The sequence below is a fragment of the Anser brachyrhynchus genome (genome assembly GCF_964034855.1).
Source record: "Anser brachyrhynchus genome assembly, chromosome: Z".
NCBI lineage: Eukaryota > Metazoa > Chordata > Aves > Anseriformes > Anatidae > Anser > Anser brachyrhynchus.
The window spans coordinates 72,124,786-72,146,414 of NC_137697.1; the positions used below are offsets into that span (position 1 = coordinate 72,124,786).

The window sequence follows — 21,629 nt, forward strand, 5'->3', positions numbered from 1 at the left end:
GGCAGTCTTGAGGGAACTAAACTATATGGGAAGTAAAATCTACATGTTTTATAGTCATAAGATGTGAATAACCATAATTATTCCTGGTAGCATTACAAACTCCTAGTTATGTATAAATAAGACAAATTCATGTTTTGAGAGCCCTGTCAACTGAAAGGCTGAGCAGATGACAAAGCCTTTGCATTTAAAATGGCATTTTGGCCTCATTAGCTTTAGAAAAGGGACATTAGCCACAATAGCTTAGCAGACTTGGAAGAGTGATTTAAATACAGAGATAAAAGTAGATTTTATTAATGAGTTCAGGAAGTATTCTATTTTAAAGTTTTCTGAAAGTAAAACAATAAGTACATATTGTTGCCTGAGGGATATAATATTGAATCTCTCTTATTTTTTTATTGCATTGTTGGCGAAACCATTACAAAGAAATTATCTCAAACAATGAACTGAAATAAATCAAGTGAATCATTCCATTTTATGATGCTCACATTTATGGGAGGTTGGAAAACAGAAATGTAGGAGGGGGTCTTTTTGCTGAAACACTTCCCCACTAGAAGAGGAAGACATTTTTGAGTGCATTTTTCTCAGCTTCAGTGGTCCTTCCATGAAGGTTAAAAATCCATCGCCCTAGCAGCTCTCCACAGGTTACTTCATGCAGCACGTTTGCCGGAAGATACCTCCATGAAGGCTTTTAGCAATGGCCAGTGGCTGCCTTACTCTAGCTGGGAAAGGGACTCATGGCATCATGCAAGCAGTGCCTGGCACAAGTGGATTTTGCAGATGCAATACTCAGCAATTTCTCCTCTGCTAATAACATGGGAAATATTAGGTGATTTTTTTTCTTTTCTGTCACATGCTGTATGTGGTTTGTTGGATCCTCTTTTTCTGAGAAACCAGCAGTGTTTGTAACAACACTGGAAGTTGTTTTTCACCACAAAACCCAGCAACTGTTTGTGTGACATTAAATGACACAAAGATATCTACTGAAAAACATCATAAGGAAAATGGCCATGACTACACTGCAGATTACTGTGAAGCATGGAGAAATTAAAAAGCTGACTCAGATACATGACTGGGTTAGCCACAGCAACATGGAAATTTAGGTGGGTTTTATGAGAAGACTGGGAAACAAATTCCTCTCAACATCACGGTACCTCTGGCGAGCATGCACGTTATTTGAGCTAAGCTCACATAATGCCTGGGTTATCCTGCAGGCTGCACTGCTGCTGTTTCCAGTGAGGAAACTCACCTTTCATCTAAAAAGCTGTCAGAATTTGCAAATTTACTGGAAGTCATGGACAGCTCTAAGTATAGACTCAAAAAACTCTAGCAGATTGCTTGAAAGCCATATGGTTGATATAGAGCATAATGTTGTTAGCTTATAAAACACATGAAAAAGCTACCTGCAATTTTTTTCCAACTCAATGCACACTATTTTTTTTTAATAAAAATATTTATTTTGGAAGTATCAATAGTCGTAAACGATTATTATGATTGCTCTGCTTCTAAAGTATGAGTAATTTACAAAATATCTACCACTACGACTAATTGCAAATGCAATCTGTCCTTAAGGTTAATCCTGTACCCTTGACTACAGTACTTGGAAAAAGAAGTCCAGCATTTCAGTTTCCTAATGGACAAATATATTCCATCAGAAATTAAACCTCTAGATACAAGTTTGTGAACTGCAGTTAAAAAAATAAAATCACATCTCTTTCCTTTCAGGCATGACTGAGATATTCTTAGTGCTTGATACAGCACCACTGCAGGCCATTAAAAAGTGTCTGAGAAATGCAACAATGCTCCCCGAAATTTGCCGTTTTGTTCCTAAAGAGGCCAGCTTACCATGAAGAAATAATATCTTACTAAAAATGGCTACACCAAGTTTCAGCTTAAAATCCTATAGGTAAAATAAAGTTATTTTTTAAAAGATATAGCATATGTATCTGCTGTTTAAAGCAGTAATCTGATATGCATTACCTGTGATGGAGCAAGGAATTATTTATCAATACTACATTTGTGGAGTATATGTTCATGAACTGAAATACTGTCTATGAGCTCTCAGGCTAGTTGCTACAATTTTTAACAATAAAGAACAGTTTCTCATCCAGAAAAATGTAAAATTGTATTTGGCTGATGTTCTGCTCTTCTGCCAGAACAGCTTCCTTTGAAGCTTTCCCAGGAGAAAAAGCTGGATTTTAAAATGGCATCTGCTTTTTGTAGAGTACATGCTTTTATATTTTAACATTGCCAGAAAGCCAAAAACGTTGAATACAACAGTGCAAAATCTTAATGTATGATATATGGCTATGTGAAGACAAACATAAGTTAACATAAGGCAATCATTTTATGTATAGTTATCTTCTTTTCCTAGAAATGTAAGTACGCTAAATGATGTACAGCTTTCTCAGAGCTGTGCATTAGGTGAGTTGTAAGGGGTAATACAGAGAATGAGCTGAATGCACATGGATGCATCTGTTGCTACTGCCCACAGGTCATTTGCAGATGCGCTCTGCCCTGATTCTGTATGCAGAACAGGCCAGAAGACGAGTCTTTACTATGGCTGCAGGGTAACAACAAGCCTGACAGCAGAAACTTTACAAGGAATGAATGTGATGTCCAGAAATAAAATTAAAGGAAGCCTGGTCCACATCAACACATTTGTTCTTCTTTGGATTAGTGTATGTCACTCCATTTGACAGAAGAAAAATAAATGTTTGATTTCATTAAAAAAAAAATATCATGTAAGCAAGGCATGCAATAATCTAACTCCAAAGGTCTGTGTTTCAGCATGTAGCACAGGTCAGCATATGCTATAGCATAATACTGCAGGATGAGCACTTTGGACTCCCTTATGCCTCCAGCATGCACTGTAATATGCCAAGGGGCAGCAGGAAGCCTTTTCAAAACCAAGCAACTGTACTCCAGCTGAGCTGGAGGAAAGATGAGGTTTGTAAAAAACGTACAGAAGTGCAGCACATGCCTGATGAGACAAGGAGACTGCTACGGTTACCTGCTTCCTAACTGCTGTTCTACCTGGCGTTCTTCTCAGAAGACCAAACACTCTATCAAAGCTCATGAATTCCCTAAGCAAAGGTCTCCAGTTCATGGCATCCCCTTTAACATACAAGTTCAAAGAAAAATGTGCTTTTCTGTCACTGATTTAAAAGAACACCATCCATGGATGCTTACTGACTCAACATAAGATGAAACCTGCTTATTAAATGCTGCAATAGGGAAAATGTTAGTATTTCAACCCATAACCATCTTCTTTCTTTATGGCAAACAAGGAGTTCTTTTTGTCAGAAAACATGTTTGTTTGTTCTTTTTATGTGAAGAATAAACACGTTCTTCCTATCTCTCATTTATGTGGATAAGTATCCTCAAAATACCTTATCTATCCTCAGTTTTAATTCCAGAACATTTTATTTTAGGAAGCTACATTTTCTTTTCTTAAAACTAAATCTCCTCTTGGGGACAATCTGTGTAGTGCTTATATTATACTCACACTGAATTTCAATATCTTAATATTTTTTCTACATCAGTTTTATTTAAAAGAAGAAATGCCTACCCTTGGGAAGGTTCCTAAAATTGTCTGGAGTCCAATATATGATGCATATGATAGAGTTATGCCAAACTTTAGATTTTATTTGCTTCAAAAAATCAAAGTCTGTCCAGAAATCAGAAGAAATGAAGGACATGCCAGATTAGATTTTTTTTAATGGTGTTATTTATCTCAATACTTCATTTTCGGGTAATAACCTCTGGTCTGTGTTACACTAACAGTAATTATAGCAGCCCCTTAAAATTTCAGAATCTCTTATGAGAGAAATCTATATAATACAAGGATTTTTTATTTTTATTTTTATTTATTTATTTTTTTAATAATTATAAAAACAACTCCAGGCAAGCAAAGATTTATGGCAAGTGCAGAAGATTGCTCATCTTGAGTCAGTTGCTACACTAAAATCCATAGTTTAAATCTGGACTACTAGATTAGTCTAGATACAGTAATTTTATATCTAAACTTTTTCTATATGCCTAAAAAGGGGGGTTGTCTACCTGTGTAAATGGAATAATATGATCCAATAACTAAATGCATGTCTGGAATAAATCAATATAGCTTAACTGAACTCAGTTGATATCACTTTTTACTAGATGGTAATCCAGCCCCAGAAAAACTGGAAAACTTACACTCCTATCTGGAGTACCGTTCTATATGTTTAGAGTGGAAATAAACATAATCATGGAAATAAAGGCAGTAACAAAGAGAGAATCATCCACACTTTTTCATTCAAATATGTTTGTTTTTTTATGAAGAGCTCTAGACAATAGTTTTATTTTGCTAAAATTATGTTTCTTCATTTTGCAGAAAAGAACCATACCTGTACCATTCTTTATAAAAAAGTAAAGTAAAACCATAAATGATTATATTGTCACTTGTAAAAAAATGCATACATGGAAATATCAGTAACTGTACTGACAAAATATTCCCAGAATTTTAACTTTGACCTGTGAAAAAAAATCAGTGATTGTACAGAGTTGGAGGAACAGCAAAGGAGCCTGGAACAGATGCATGCAGAAGAAGGATGCTGCTGCAGGTTCACTTTTTTTCAGTTGCAGTTATTAGTCATCACAGCACATTACTTACCAAAACATGTTCTCCCTTGACTTATGTAACCCAAATGTTACTTCCACAATGAAATGATTTTCTAAATATTATAAGATTTTATTATTGTGCTTACATGTTCATTCCAGGCATCCCCGGGCCACCTAAAGCATTCAGTGGGGGTCTCATTGCACCTCCATAGTTCTGCAATGATAACCAAGGGTCAGACTACCACAAAACAAAAAAACAAAACCAAAGAGGAGGGGGAAAGAAAGGACAGCAGGTTAATGATATCCCTATGCAACTGCTGACTGGATAGGCCAATGTAATTCATTCTTTCAGGAGTTTCCATTGTTGACTTTAAAAAATAATACTGTTATCCCCAAGGAGAAAGAATTACATTTACTACTCAAACAGTAGGAATACACTAAGAATACTTAAAATGTAAATCCTTGCAGGAGGGATTATTTACACGTATAGAGATCAAGTCAATGGCCAGAGGGACAGCTTTTATAACGTATTCAACTTTTATAACAAGGAAGCTCATTCAAAATCAGAAACCTGGACTTAGGTTCTGAGATTTCTACATAATGGAATTTAAATAGAATTGTTTTATTAGATTTTCTTAGGGTATCAATAAATGCTTATTTGAAATTCCACCATATGATATCACTTTTATAACATACATCGTAATCATTACATTTCTCTTCTAATCAGTCAATTCTAATGTCCAGTGTGACTAATACAAAAATTACTTAATATGATAATGAATGTCATAGCATTGCCAACAAATGGATTGCCCATTGCCTATGAAATCAGAGTTTACGGTCTGATAACATTATGACAAAAGTTTAACTGTACTGTTTACATGAAAAACTATAACTATTTTAATTCAGATGAATACAAGCAGAACAGTCTATCTCAGCTCACAGTCTTAATGAACTCTGTATTCTGCATTCATTTTTCTTACTTTTTTTCTGTTTTTCTGATATCCCAAAGAAATGATTAACAGTATATTTTCTAAAATGAACATTGTTGACTTAAACATGTTAGCTGTGCATTTTGGAAAGCAAAGGGACAAGCCAATGATTTACTTAAAATATTTACATCATTGTTTCCAATAATAAAAATGAATACACTCTAATTGTTATCCTTTACAACTATACTATAAAATACAAAATCTATATGACTTAGGCTTATGGGTATTCTCTATAATGGTCCCATTCACAAAGCCATGTAAACATGGCATTATGAATACATGGGAGAAATCCTACAGAGGTATTCAAATTATTGATCTGGTGCCGTTTATAAGTAGAGTGATTACAGATAAACTAGTTACCTAGAACTGAAATGAAACTAGGAGAGGAAGTCCCATTGCTAATAACAGAAACCCAAAATATAAAATTTTCTTCATTGTTAAACAGTCCTGAAAGTGTACCATACAGAATTGGTTTGCAAGAACACATCCAGAGGTTGTAAATAGAGGTCCTCTTCCACAGCCAGAATTCTCTGATTCTATGATCCAACAGTGCCATCTGAAGCTAGTATTATCCATAGCTGCTGGACATAAATCACTACTCATTCATGAACTTTTGTGAGCAGCAGGCAGATTGATTGGTGTGCATGCTCAAGCAAAAGTCAGCTAGATTAAATCAAATCTCCTTTTTAACCTAAGTTATCCTAGATGATTTTGCCTGAGCAACTCCTCTCTGTTGGAGAAGTAGGGCAGTAACTGGCCCTCTCTGTAGGGCAATAACTGGTGGGTAGTCAAAGCATTTGGGTGCAGTAACATCTTCAGTTGGCACTACTGGATCTGGAAGAGAACACAGGCCAACTATAACAAAACAGTAGTTCCAGATCTATTTTATTTAATTTTCACATCTTGATATGGAGTGCTGAGCCATTCTCCCTATTTGGCCTGTCGGGTATCTCCCCTCCTTATTTTAGTTTAGGAATGATTAGTGTAGACCAGGGTTAAAGATCTTTATGGAATCCTGCACAACTGGAAGACTCCTAATCAAATGTACTTCTAACTCTAATTACTGCTAATTCTAATCAAATGTACTCTTTCATCCCAAAATAAGAGCACTTTCATTAAGGCTACTGATACACATGTTCTTTTAGCTGCAGCTATGCTCTCTGCCCTAATTTGTTCCTTGCAGATTTTACTTAAAGTCACCACCACCACTGTTTTTCTGGTAGTTTAGTTGTTCATAAAAGGGCTCCCTAACATCAGGTGGTCAAAATGAGACAGATTAGCCAAGACTTGTTCTTTAAATATTTAAGATAACCCAATTATGTTTGACTTGAATGCATTAGGAGGCACATGAGAAGCTCACCAGCAAGTATGAGGGACTGGGTGTAAGTAGCCCATCACAACGTGCAGGGAGTACCTTGTTCAGGTGGTGTACCTGTGGCTTGAAAAAACCTGAACCTAATTCTTTGGAGCTTTTCACGCATTCAAGCATTTACAACAGTACTCAGCTTTCAGCTTCATGTTTTTTAGTTTGGAAAGGTGTGGAATCATAAAACACAAAATGCTGAGACAAGCATTTCTGTATCACTACATAAAGTGCTTCCCAAGTTTACTGCCTGTGCAGCCAGGTAGCAGAGCCTCACATTCTGGGCACACCTAGGTCAACTTTACAGCACTGTAGCAAGAGGACCTTAAAGTAGGTGTGAAAGATCCATCAAATTTTTTTTTAGAACTGCATTCTGAGAACATCCTAAAAGCAACACATAAAGATAGATGATAATCCATTATAGAAAAAGTTTGAGTTGCAAGCTGAAATTTGTGTAGCTAAGTTACATTTTCCCCATTTTAAGAGGATATTTTGTAAAGAAAGAAAGATGAACTTTACAAAAATACTGGATTTTAAGAGATAGCAAAAATGAAAAAAATCATCCTTATAAGAACTGGCATGAGATTTGCCTGCTGTGTGACTAATGGTGCTGCATAAAGTATCAGCTCAATCTCATATGGCAGCACTGCAAAGCTTCTCTTTCTACCTCCAAAACGTAAGTTGTAAATAAACTTCAATGCTACAGAAAAAACAACAAATGTTTAATAACAGTTTGTTGGTCACACAGCAGACGTCGTGTTAAACTGAACAACTGGTTTCTACCAAGAAGGCACAAAAGTGTAAAGGCAGTTATGAACAGATTTGAAAGGCAATGCTATTTAATCATTTAAAATTCACTTTCTATTCCAAGGAACAAAGAATCCACTAGAGAGATTATCTAAAATGGAAAGCAAAAATGCAAAGTGTGGGCACAACAAGCACACTATAAACAAAATACTGGCAACACTGCTATAAAACACCACTACCTAAATTTTCTCTCACTGAGAGAGCTGACAAAATATAAAATAATATTTTGGTTCATGTTTCAGGTATATATCGGAATAAATTTATTTTCTACTTCAGTTTATTATTAAAATGCAACACTGACAAATATCCACTAATATTGTTGCACTTTTGCGGAGAGTGCCAATATACAAACAAGTCAGCACCATGGAGAAGGCAGGTTCTTGCAATCCCTGATTGCCTCACTCCTTGAAATTAAAGCTGGAGGGATGTTTATGATTGATACAAGGCAAAAATAGCAGCATGAACTTCTAATTTTACATTAAAATCTCTCTGGCACTCACCAAAACTCTAGCTCAATAGGCGATGAAGAAAAAACTTTACAATTTTTTGTTGTTGTTACAGTTTGCCTAAGCTGGTAGCATTGTGAGATGAACTCTCCCCTCCTTAACAGCGTAATCAAACAGGATGGGAGGAAGAGGAAACACCTGCTCAATACCTGGGCTTCTTTGCAAACCCTAGCCTTTCATTACAAGATACACTAGCTGTAGGAAAAAACATAACTTTCCTGAAATAAGCAAGATAAGGGACTCCTTCTAATTTCATATCTGAATTAAAATTACTAATTCTTGAAATTTAGACTTTGTAAAGCTGCTATTAGAAATTAATTTTTAACAGAGATAAAATTTATTTTTAAATAGGTTTAGAAGAACAAGTTCTGGCACATTCTATCTTCAAGCTATGCAAAACCAGAGTAACACAGTATAATTATAGATCTCTCAATAAAAATTGATATTTATTTGTGGAAGGTACCTGTGGTCCTAGAGGAACCATTCCTCTTGGAGGAGTCATTCTCTGCATTGGCCCACCCATGTTTGGATGCCCTGCAAATAAAATTATGTAATTTTAAAAACCGTGCAAAATACAAGCATCTTCTAAACCTACTTTGATGAATCATTCTTTCCTAATTTACAAAAAGCTTAAAAAGCTGCAGTATGTTTGGAAACACAGGAAAAAAGATACAGGTTTAAGAAGATAGCACTTTCATATTCTCCAAATATTTCATTCACCTTGCTGCCGTGTTGGGTCCATCCCGCTAGGCAATAATGGCTGACTTCCTGGGACACCTCCGAGTGCCTGCAGGCATAGAAACTGTATTACAAGGAAATAATATACTAAAAATTACATTAAATAGAAAATACAGATGTTTTGGTTTTAATTCCCAGATGTTTCTTTGCGGTCAAGAGTCATGCATAAGAGTTAACATTCCTAAACGTCCTAATTAGATGTCCTAAATGTCCAACAACCCCAGCTATGGATTGCATAAACAAACTCTTGGACTTCCTTGAAATTATGTATAAATAATCTTCAAAATATAACCCCACTAATTTTGCCCTTTTTCTCCAATTATTTCTTTGCTTTAGCTTACCTATCATTTAACTTCAAATCATTGCCTGTTTCTTGGCTACAGGGCAATTTATCCTAAGTTTATATTCCTACAGCTTTCCCTTTTAACCATTATTTTAACATCTTCCCTTAAGAGGCCAGAATGTGGGCACCATGATGTCCTCTGAGAGCCAGACTTATCAGTGTGCCAGCCACACAGAGCACTCAAAGGGGTAAGGCAAAGCAGAACTGTGATGTGCAGGACATTTTATCATCTACTCTCCGCCTCCTTTGAAGGGTATCAGTGCTAAGGTAAGATTTTAATTCATCTACAGGAGAAAACAACAGTCACAGCACTTGCTCCTATAGCTTGCCTTCAAGCATGAAGTTACATTGAGTTGTTATTTCACTTCTGGTCCAAATCAAATGCATTATTTTTATGTCCCCACATTTTTACCTGCCTTCTGGGGTTTTTAGTCACTGATTTTGGTTTAAGGCTAATTTCTACAGTCTCTTACAGTCTAGTCAACTAGAATAATGTTTTTATAAATGATCTTTGCAGCTGACCCACAAAGTACTGTTTAAAATTTCAAAACAATAATATGTTCTCAGTAAAAGTGTGTCTGGAATGAGTAAATCCTGTATTATGAAAGTAATCTACTCGTGTAGCACAGGTAATTGCTTACTGAGGGAATGGATAAGTTACTGGTGACCTGGAAACACCGTAGTATTTTTGGATACATACAAAGGGGAACTTATCTGCAAATACCCTACGGTTTACTTCCACAAGAGCTGGGGACTTCAAAATTAAGATGTGCATTATTACATCACTTTAACACCAAATCAAAAGGTATTCTACTGTAAGATTATGGAATAAACACAGTCTGAGACAACATCATTTAAATCTGAGTTTTACATTTACTTCAGTGGCTCAGAGTCAGGATGATGCGTAAGAACAACACATAAAATACACAGAGATGTGGCTATTCACACATAGTCAATACTATTGCAGGACTCGATCTTGCAGGGCACGATGGAGCCCTGGAGGCAGCCCTGGGACACTCGGTGTGGCACTCAGTATTTAGTAATGCTCCTTGCTGTGGAGCCCAGGTCCAGCTTGGATACCCCTACACAGCACTGGATGAGCTGGGTATGCCCTGCATCACACCTGCTTGCCCAAAATACAATCCCTACGGCTATGTGTTGAGGGATGGAGTTATAGTTAGGGTGGGAGTTTAACTCTGATGTTTACTTGCTTCCTTGTAACCAAAATGTCAGTGTTAAAGCTGCGTTACAGTAGTTCATTATTTCCACACGCTGTTCATCCATGCTATAACTCAAATAAGGGTAGTGTTGCTCAGAGCAGTAACTCACGAACGCAGCAGGATGCAAATGAATTGCAAGAGCTGCAATCCACAAACATTATGTTACATCTCTACACTGAAAATGTCGGAATGTGCAGACAAAAATGCTTCTGAAACTAAAGCTGGAGGTTGGCAGCAGTTTTACAGCATTTGCCACATCCAGCTTCTACCCGTCAGTATTTGCACAGCTCAGAAACACAGAAACAGAAACAAAAGAATAAGCGACACCCAAACTCTAGTGTACCTTTGGCTAAGATGAAAATGGCTTACTGAAAGGTGCAAAAATCAGGAAGATGCCTTGTACTGAATTACAGTACGCTGTAACAAACATTTAACTGGGCACTCTGAATGGATGGCATTGCACTTGTATTGCCCCCTGATGACTATTTCCACAATGTTAATTTTAAGTCACCCATTTCTCTCCTGACAAAGAAGCTATGCTACAGTTAACTTAACCTCCTCTCAAACATCATCACTAAGTGGAACATCTGAAGAAGTGTTGCAGCCTGAAATGTCCATCTCACTGAAATCTGAAGTTCAACTTCCTGGCAATATTGTGCCAGTGCTCAAGCCAAGCACTCACTGTGACACACAGATATAAAAAACAGACAGGAACTAGAGGGGAATAGAATAGCCTCCTCATCGATAAGTCAAAGGCAGTCCTGGAAGACTAGGTTTCACAAAAAAGATATTACAGCCTTCTTATCAACCTTTCCCAATCTTGCAAATGACCCCGTTTTTCTTTCAGAGTTCCACTGATATTTTTCTGTCTGCTTATCACTAACATTTCAACTGCTGACATCCATTTTCTCCTCTTCTGTCTGCACTAAGAACTTAAAATACAAATGCTGTTTCCAGAACCATCTTTTCACAGATGGGCCAATAAAGGTCTCTGCCGATGAACAGCAGCTCATTACTCATTCTTGTTACACTAGCATGCATACCCTTTGGTGGAGACGAGAGAAAAGTGGGAATCTGATGCTTTTATAAAGTCCTCAGAGTGCCTGTAAGAGGCATAATGCACTTGGTAACTGATTCTCACTGATCATCCCCATGTTTACTGTGAAGTAAATATACTTTACGCATACCACAAAGAATAGGAGGGAGTGATGTATTTTATGTAGGATTAAGTAAAGCAATTCTCAGAGGTAACTGCATAATGTTGGTAGGAAAGTTTAGAGAACGTAACAGCTATGGAGATGCTTTGCCTTCATCTCAGCGGGCAGCAAAGCCTGGCCGAGGTTAATGCAGCTCTCTACAAGGCAACGACACTCTCCCTCTGTAGACAGGCTGAGAGCATGATAAATTTTGAGGTGTGTGCACTCATTCAGCACAGAAAAGTGAGCTTACAGTGGCACAGTGTGTCTACTAATGGTCAGACAAAATGCAGTGGAGAGGGACATTGAGACATGTGCCAGGGACATTGGTGGCCAATGGAACAATGCTCCTCGCTCCCAGCACTGCACCATGACTGGGACCACAAGTGTGCACCAGTGATAAATTCTTTCTTACCTGATTGGGTATTCTTAAAGGTGGTCTTGGACCTCCAGGGTACCGAGGGGACATGAAAGGCTACAAAAAAAAAAAAAAAAAAAAAGCTAAATAATTCAACTTAGCTTGTAAATACTACATTGAGTCGTTAGGTATATGGCCTGTGCCATGCTCAAACCTCAAACATCCAGCTTAAATACTTTCACAGAGCCTGCAGTAGATTATTCCATCTTTAGCACAGCTTAATAAATTTAGATATTCTTACTGAGTGCTTGTAGCAAGACACATTACTTAAAGTTCTGTTGCAGCTACTGTGAATGCAGAATATAAACAATTTAATGCATTAACTGTAAAGAATAATAAACTATTTAGCTCATGTTATCACACATCTAATCCTCTCACTACAGAAGGGGGAGAGGTAAGAACCCTGGAATACAAAAGCAAAATGTTCTTGAAAGACTCAAGAGCTAAGCACCAGCATAATAATTCACAAATAATTTCCCTTCAGTTTTTCATAATAATACAGTAAAGTATCATACAAGACTCAACCTGTGAGGGCACAGATTTCAAGTTTATGTCACTAATATCTAGAACTTCAGCGGTTTATATGAACCACATTGACTCAATGTATCCGCTCCTCCCATCCCTCCATACACAACTCCACACTCAGTACAACTTTTCCTCTACCAAAACCACATATGCACTAATCCTGTACTCTAAGCTTCTACTGGTTCTTGGCTTCTATACTACCTTGTAGCCCAGAAACAAGGGCAGTCCCTTAAACTAAGACCATAAATAAATGATATACAAATGGCACTACAAGCAAATACATTTAACATCTACTTATTCCATCTCAAAGTGTGACAGTAATCTAGAAATCTAAAAAGCAGGGAGATTAGCAGGAAGAAAGCACAAACATCTGACTAAACAGATGATGAAGAGGATCATTTTGGCAAGCAAACATACCTATAACTTCAGAAGAAAATGAAGAGCTAGAAGTATGCTTTGACTGTGAAAATAGGGACAAAAAAGACTGGTTCCTTCAAGAGCTGGAGAAAAAAAATCTTTCCATAAGATGTCCCCACAAAACTTTTACTAATATATTATCTTATTGTCTTCTATGCCTAAATTGTTAGGCACTGGGAAAGCAAAAATGATGTGCCACTGCCTATCATGAAACAAGAGCTTGTTCCTGTTTGTAACACTGCCTAGCAGTCATCAGAGAAAGGAGGGATATGAAAGAAAGGAGTTGCATGGCACATTCCAGGAGAAATCTCTTATGACAAATAACCTACTGCACAATCCCACTCTTAGGCTCTTGGAAAAGAAACAAATGCACGTAGACAGGAATAATATAGTCAGTTGTAGTTAAGGTCCATGAGCGGGTCACCGAAAGTCTGCGCTCAGTATCACCATTTCATGAATGACTGGCATATTTGAGCTGTGTCAGCTGCACTGTGCTATAAAATACAATGCTAGTGATCATCAGTATAAGTAATGCATGTAATAATAATAGACATAACTAGCAGCATAATTATAATTGTTACTAATAATTAGCAACAGTATTTTCCACTGATCTGCGGAAGAAAAATCAACTGAACTTTTCACATGTCAGAATAAGATGAAAGTTGTAATAATCTTCTATATAAACATGTTTGAAATAGATAGTAGGAAGCAATTTAAAATACAGATGGTTTATAAATTGGAGAAGAAAAGTTAAATGACAATTGGGAAAAGATTACATTAATAAAAAGGGCATTTGAAATGTGCTATAGAAGATGGAGGCTTCTTCACGCCCTCTATTTGATGGTGAGATTCTATGATGAGAAAGAAACAGAAAAAAAACATTTGTGCATGTGGTGAAGGCTGTAAACATAAGGATCTTTGTAAAGCAGTAGAAGTGCGAGGCAATTAGAATTTCAACAATTTCCTTAAAGGTCAACCAATTGCATTCTATGGAGCGCAGCAGCTCTAGTTGAGTGCATTTGGCTCATTATATTCATCGAATGATACCTTATTTACAGTTTATTTACAGCTGTACACCTTGTAAAAGGGAAATCAGTAATGTCTTGCAAATCAACCATACTTCAATGTAGAATAGCACTACCAATATTAGTGCATAATGAGCGCATTATTCGCAGAACATCTTCTCTTTCACCTTTCAGATTTCCAGTCAAGTAGGATGGAAGCCTACTTGTCCCTTCATTTCCCAACAGGTTACCTTCATATTCATTTTGTACAAATATCTAAAAAATATTCTCTGTATAGGAAGCTAAACTTTACTAAAAGTGCTGAAACAGCAGTCGTACAAAGTCACAATTTTATTTTCACATTGTGACTCACATTGTCTCCAATGTGTGACAATTTGGGACCGGCACTGTTTAACATAACATCTTCGTCAGTGACATGGGCAGTGGGACCGAGTGCATCCTCAGCACGTTTGCCAATGACACCGAGCTGTGTGGTGCGGTCAACACACCAGAGGGAAGGGATGCCATCCAGAGGGACCTGGGCAGGCCTGAGAGGACTTTTGTCAGGGAGTGTAGTCCCTGTTATCCTATGAACAAGGAATAATGTTTTAAAACTAAAAAAGGGTAGATTTAGATTAGATATAAGGAAGAAATTATTCACTCAGAGGGTGGTGAGGCACTGGAACAGGTGATTCAGAGAAGCTGTGGATGCCCCATCCCTGGAGGTGTTCAAGGCCAGGCTGGATGGGGCCTTGGGCAACCTGGTCTGGTGGGAGATGTCCCAGGGGGGTTGGAACTAGATGGTCTTTAAGGTCCCTTCCAACCCAAACCATTCTATGATTCTATGAATCATAATCCTTTTTTTTTTAGTTTGCTGCATCCCTGAGGTCAGTAGCTACTTCAGATAATTGAGTAGATTTGCATTTGTAATTTGCATTGAGTAGATTTGTAAGGTCTCAAGTCTATTTAATAACTATTTAATACAAACCTTACAGATTAAATATAAGATTCTTCTCTGAAATAATATAGTAAGTCACCTTTTTTCTCGATGCACTGTTATGCAGGCATCAAATCAAACGTTTACTTGAGAGCCAGTGCATCTGTTCTTAAATGATTTGTTAGTTCATTGCATAATAATGACTAACTATAGGAGCCTCTTCAATACAACTCTATCTTAAAAGAAATTTTACTTACTGTAAATATATCTATACATTTCTCTTAAGTATATTTGTGGAAATGTTTAAACCTTCTCCCATTCTTTAAGCAACTGAACCCAAGTAGAAGAGCAATGAATGACTTAATTTCAGAGAGCTCTTGTAGTTCTTGATTATCCTTGGATATAAATACTGTACTTGAAGATGGTACTCTATGGGCAGGAAAATATATAAACAACTAACAAGCCCACGAGAAGTAATATTTCGGTGAGTATGTGTCAATAACGTGTTATATAGCATTGCAGAAAGTGGTGAGATACTCATCTTCAAAGACAATTCTAAAAAATTTTACTCTGTTTTGGATCAGCATTTAGTACCTAAGGTTACCACAAAAAATTCTACTACCAAAAGAAAAAAATAAATAGTTTAATTTTTGTGTTATTAACTTTCTCCCTTTCCATCATTATCATGTTTGCCCATAAAAAGCTCTACCAAGACACAACAGAAATTCTGTCAAATATTTTAATGAAAATATGTTAAATATGAACAACTTTTCATTACATTAGGAAAAATTTATTTTTTTCAAGTATGACACACACGAGGCATTAAGGCATTCTAAAAGACTAGAGTTCAAGCAGCCGGCTTTTTTTTTTTGTCATATGTGGTGTTTCACTACATCCTTTGTAATTAGGAATCAGTCTCTTAACTGGTTCTACTTCATTGTTGAGTGTTGCTTGAAATGACAGCAGTTTATGGAGGAACGATGCTAGCCTTCATTTCTGACAGTTAGTAGCATTCCTTCCTTGAATTCCCACAACTCTTTCATCCCCTTCTCTTAGAGATATTGCAGCATATATATCCATATATATAAATAATGGGTTCAAAGTACATGCACTAAGTTAAAAAGAGTGACCATCAACTTTAAATTGGTGCATGTGATGCTTGATTTGTGAACACAAAAAATAAATTCTTTGTGTGCTGAAGACAGGCAGGCATTTCTGCCTGCTAACCCAGACTTGTGTCAACTCACAATTCAGCATCTTGATAGTCTAAAACCTTTTGCGGTCCTCTGTACTAAATTCACTGCAAGACAGACTCCTGATTTGTCACAAGAGTTCAGCAAAAGAGATTGGTTAGGAATCACATCAATGAATCAAACTCTTCCTTGCTTATCCCAGCTCACAAGGAGTAAGACGGCTGTCAACAATGCACAGATTACAAGGGGATTTCCTCCGTCTCTCTGGTAAAAAAGGATTATAGACACATGACTATTAAAAAATAAGAAAGGCAAAAATATAAATAATTAAATCCAAAGAATTATGATTTAATAATGCGATACCAACTTTTGCTGTCAGGTAGGAAGAAGACAGAGGGCCAAAAGACATATCTCCTAGAACCCTCTCTGTGCAGAAGGGTGCAGTAACATATATGTCATCTCATAGCCAGATCTTGCTTAGTATATGGGAAAGCTTGAGCAGTGTATCTGAATATATAAGCTCTCAAGAACCTGATCTGCCGAAGGAAAAATAATTTTACTGGAGTGGCTCCTTTCAACAGTAATTTCCAGATTCAGGAATGGCTCTCAAGGGTTTACAGTAACTAATGCAACCTTCAAGTTGCTTGAATTCACAACAGGGACATTAGACGGAGTATGAGAAGATATAAACAATGCCTTCACACACTACCCTTAGCTACAATTAACTTCTCAAATGGGGTTCAGGAACTGGCACATAACTTCAGTGATGTATTAAGAAAAAGAACAAAAAGCCCAAAATAAACCAAACCAAAATGAAAGAACATGAAGAAAACAAAACAAAACAAAACAAAAAACACAAAAAATAAGGCAAGAGTGTCTTACCTAAGCCACAACTGAGAAGACAGCCCTAGGTGGAGGTGCCACCAGCATTTGGAAATGGGTCACACAAGTTACGGAAATACCGAAAGAGTATGGCAAACATGTTTGGAAATCAGCTTACTGAACACATCTGTGAACTCCAGTATATTGTAATTACTGCTTTCAGTTATAAAATTCAATAATTTGGTATGAAAAATTGCATGCTGAAGACTGTTGTCAAGCAGCTGAGATCAAATGCATATAAGCAGAAACTTTCTAAACTGAGTGAAAAAGAAGTGTGGTATAGAAAAAACCTCCTGTGCAGTCACAACAGAACATATATATTTATCAACTGAATGTAAATGGAATGCTGAACAAGGAGGAATACTACACAAAATAAAATCAAGATTTGAAATGTTAAATTTAGAAAACTCTTTGCTCTTACTCATGTCAAATTATTTAAAACATTTAAAAAGAAGTTTGAGAATTTTAATGATGGTGGCACAAATTCTAGTATTTTATCTTTCTGCTAAACAAAAAAATCCAGTGGTGTACAGAAAGAGTAAAGGATAGCTTATAAACTGCATATTTAATAACATTTTGCTAGTTGTGTGTGCATGTGTATATGTGTGTGTGTGTGAGTATACAACATAAAAATTTTGTAAAATACTATTTTTCTTAATCTCTGGGAAATCAAGGGGACAAGCAGATAATAAGTTTCTAGTAGCGAAGTCAAATGATGTTGAAGCATCAGACACCAGTCTCACAGCCCACATTCTGGTTCTGATATTCAGGAAAAATGATTTCAGAAAAAAATATCCACAGGGAAGTTGATGACATAAATGCATAGAAGCCAGCATGTTTCCATGCCAATTGTATAATTCTTACTGTGTCTTCCTTTTGTTGTTTATGTGACTCTACAATATGATGCATTTTAGTTTTCACGTACTTAAGACTAGTGGAATACATGATCTTAAAAGATGCTACCACAGGTTTCAAGAAATCTGCTTGTTTAAATTTACTTCCCTTCCAAAAATTGGGAATATAATTTGCTTCCAAATATAGCTAAGCTGTGGTTGGTTGTTTTTTTTTTTTTTGCATTGACATTTGTTATCCTTTTTACTCAGTTATATTTATCGACCACTTATTGTTCCACATAAATTGCAAATTTTTCAATAATCCACCTTCAAATAACTAATCCTCAATATTGCTCACATTTCAATTCTTGTTCCTAGCTTAATGAGGTTGAATTTACCATAAATATCTGTATCTGTTCCAATATATGCATATTATATGATATCCTATGCTTTATTATACTGCATAGTACGATTTCACATAACAAACAAACACACATCAGGAAAACAAGTAAACGTAGTTCAAAAGGAATTACTGCAGTTACTGGGCATGAGTGATGGTGGGGTTGCACATATCTGCTAACAGTAAAAATACCAAGAGACAAAATGACAGCGAACAAAGCAAGGGCTGTTTCTCTGAGGGGCATAAAATGGAATGAATAATGCTTGAACAGGAGAAACTTGTCTACATGGCATGAAAAAAAATAAAAATCTTTTTCAGTTAGGGTGGCTTAAAATAACAACACTCCTCTAGGGTCACATTAACATCTTCCCAGCTCGGTGTATTAAAAGGTTTGTTCCAACCTGAGAGAATATGCAGATCTCTGGTCAAAGCAGGATGAAAGGTATATTTTTAAAGCACATCACCATTCTGTTTTAAATAAATGCATTTAAGCCAACTGGAGAAAGAGGAGCAGTAGTTTAATCTGTCTCAGCTGGCCCAAATACCCCCTCTGGGGCTGACTGGTTTGTGGTGGGGCTACTTGCTGAGTGTGACACATGCCAACCTCAGCACCATGATTGGCTGAAAGTATTTATTCCTAACTGGAGAACTCCTCTTAAAAACATAAAAAGAGCACATCACGAATTAAAAAATACAAGGTGAAAAACACAGTTTTAAGCACTTGGTATAGAAAAGGACTGAAATGGTTCTAATTGGTTTGCATAATTCAGTCACCATAATCAGCACAAACTTGAATTTCTACTCATCACTAGAAACTACAAATGGAATCACAACTGTTATTTGTGCCCATGCTATGATAAACTATTTTAATTTAATTGTGCTGTTACTTGATGAGCAGGTGTAATAAAAGGGTCCAAGTTACTAGCATCACAATCAGAAATCAGATGTGAATTCTCTTAGAGGTCAAATCCCTTAATATATTAATTAAAAGTTCAAATGCATGGCATACAGTTTAGGTAAAATGGAAAAAGTGAAACAAAACAAAAACCTTTGTTCTCACCTCCTGTTAAAAAAATAATTCAATTGCCAAGTTTTGTATTATGTCTCTGAAACTATGATTCATATTCACTTTTTTGGTTTTCAAATTCTGTTCTTGGTTAAAACAACTAACATCATTTAACTATTTATAGTATGAAAATAAGACTACTTGATGATTTTATTTAATTTCCTTATTATGGTATCAGTATTGAAAAAATATTATGAAGTAATGTTTTAATATATCTCCTTAAGACTCCTGCATTTTATAGAATGATTTAGAGGTACTTTACAACTACCACTGATGTGAGTGCTTCCATTATAAAATATAAGGTTTTGTCCTCTTAAAAAGTACAGTAATGAACCATAAAATATGTGTGAAGAATTTATCCAAGTTAGTTTACAATTCATATATTTCATTTATTTAGTTTTCTCTGCATTTTTTGTGGACATCTTCATTGGCAATGACAGTCACCGCAGTGTTTAAGACGTTTTCCTGATTAACACATTTTAATTCCAACCAGGACCATACTAAATTAGCTCTCAGAATGACACACTTGTGCTGGCACAGTCTGCTGATAAGCATAAACATGTAACTTATCCTCTATGAAGCTCAGACAGGCTATCATAAATTCTTAACAGAAATTATTTTCCAATTCAATTGCATTTTACTGTTAATTAGACAAACCCTCTTGTCCTCTTTTGCTCTGCAAAAGGCTGATACAGTGTTAGAGGTCTTTGTTTTGTATTTTGCTAAAGTATTCTGGAGCTGAAACTGGGGTTACACACTGCATATCTTGTAATCTACAAGTATAAATCAAAAGAATTGTTTTCATCTACACTGTTTCAGATAAAATCATGTAAGCTTCTCAGCATAAAGACAGGATGTCTCCTTATGCTAGTCTTTTTTGATGACCATATCCATTTTCATGAGCAGGTTCTTCTCTGTACTTCAGATGAAGATCCCCATAAAAATGGTTTCTGTGATTTTTATTTTGTAAGAACAGCCTAACATGGTCTGGCAACGTATAAATTGCAACATTAACAGCTTTGATTTAATTCAGAGTATAGACTAATTTTAAAAAAATAATAATAAAAATAAAAAATAAAAATTAAAAGCCTTCCATGGACCTCTGTTTTTCCACATATAAGGTTCCAAAAGTTATAACCAGAACAACACGAGCATTTCAAACAAAAAGAATGCCTTATCCCTAGCCAATAAATACAGGACTCATTCTACCATATGAAAGAATACCACAAAACTTTGAATATATAACTTCCACACTCTGCATAGAAAAATGAGAGAAAAAAAAATCCTCTTAAAAATACGTTCCTTTTGTCCCCAGCCAAACATCTCTCTGTGATCTGAGCAGCAGGATCTGCCTCCTGGCCAAGCTACTTCTCCAGAAATTTAAGAAAGTAAATAAAACTGATTCTGATGATGGATGATCTTTAGGAATGGTACTGTCATTACATCTATCTGACTTTGTGGGAAGCACCATTATCTTGTGCTCACAAAGACTTAGCAAGCAGAAGAGAAAGGCTAAATTATGCACATGGTATATAATGGCAGTTTTGAAAGAAACACATTTTAAAATAGGCTACTAACTATACATTTTAAATCAGGTTAATAGTTTTGACCAGTTCTTATTAAATTACAAAAAATAAAATATTTCAAACATGATTTAAGCTAAAACTGAAAGATCAAGTATCACCCTTCTAAAACAGATAAGCAAACCATGCTTTTTTAATTCAGACATGCACACAGCTCAGTGAGCTGGAGACTTCCCTTAGATTCAGTGAACCTTCTAGTCACCCCTGACTATGATACACAACTGATTTTTTGGAACTTTGAAAATGACAAGCTGGAGTTTGTTATTCCTGCTGTTATTTTTAATAAACATAGTATTTTGAAGCTAAATGCATTATCTTCTTCCAAGGGTTTAAAACCTAGGCACTTGTGGCTCATGTAAAGACTACAACAACCAGACTACGACAGGAGCTGAATTAACCTCAGCAGAAGGAAGCACTACATACAAGTAACAATCCCTCCTCTACCTTTAAGTACACTTCAGCAGCAACTAGATGACCAGTTTGGGTGGATGGTCAGTCCCCTTAAATTTGTGACATTTACCCCATGAACAGAGAACTGGCATTAAGGGCAAGATGCTAAAAGTTCAGAGCAGACCCCCGAGGTAAATAACTATTTCCCTCCCTTCCCTCCCTA

The 21,629-nt window shown here is 36.3% G+C and overlaps 1 protein-coding gene across 8 annotated transcripts in view; it reads right to left on the bottom strand.

Moving 5' to 3' along the window:
- SSBP2 (single stranded DNA binding protein 2) overlaps positions 1–21,629 on the bottom strand; it is a 193,765-nt gene that overhangs the window by 38,294 nt on the left and 133,842 nt on the right. For all 8 annotated transcript variants that reach the window (XM_080574063.1, XM_080574062.1, XM_080574061.1 and 5 more), the window contains 4 exons: positions 12,174–12,233; positions 8,982–9,048; positions 8,725–8,795; positions 4,743–4,810 (listed from right to left, as the gene is read on the bottom strand). In XM_080574063.1, coding sequence (XP_080430189.1) covers positions 4,743–4,810; positions 8,725–8,795; positions 8,982–9,048; positions 12,174–12,233 — 266 coding nt within the window. The remainder of the gene's footprint in view (positions 1–4,742; positions 4,811–8,724; positions 8,796–8,981; positions 9,049–12,173; positions 12,234–21,629) is intronic.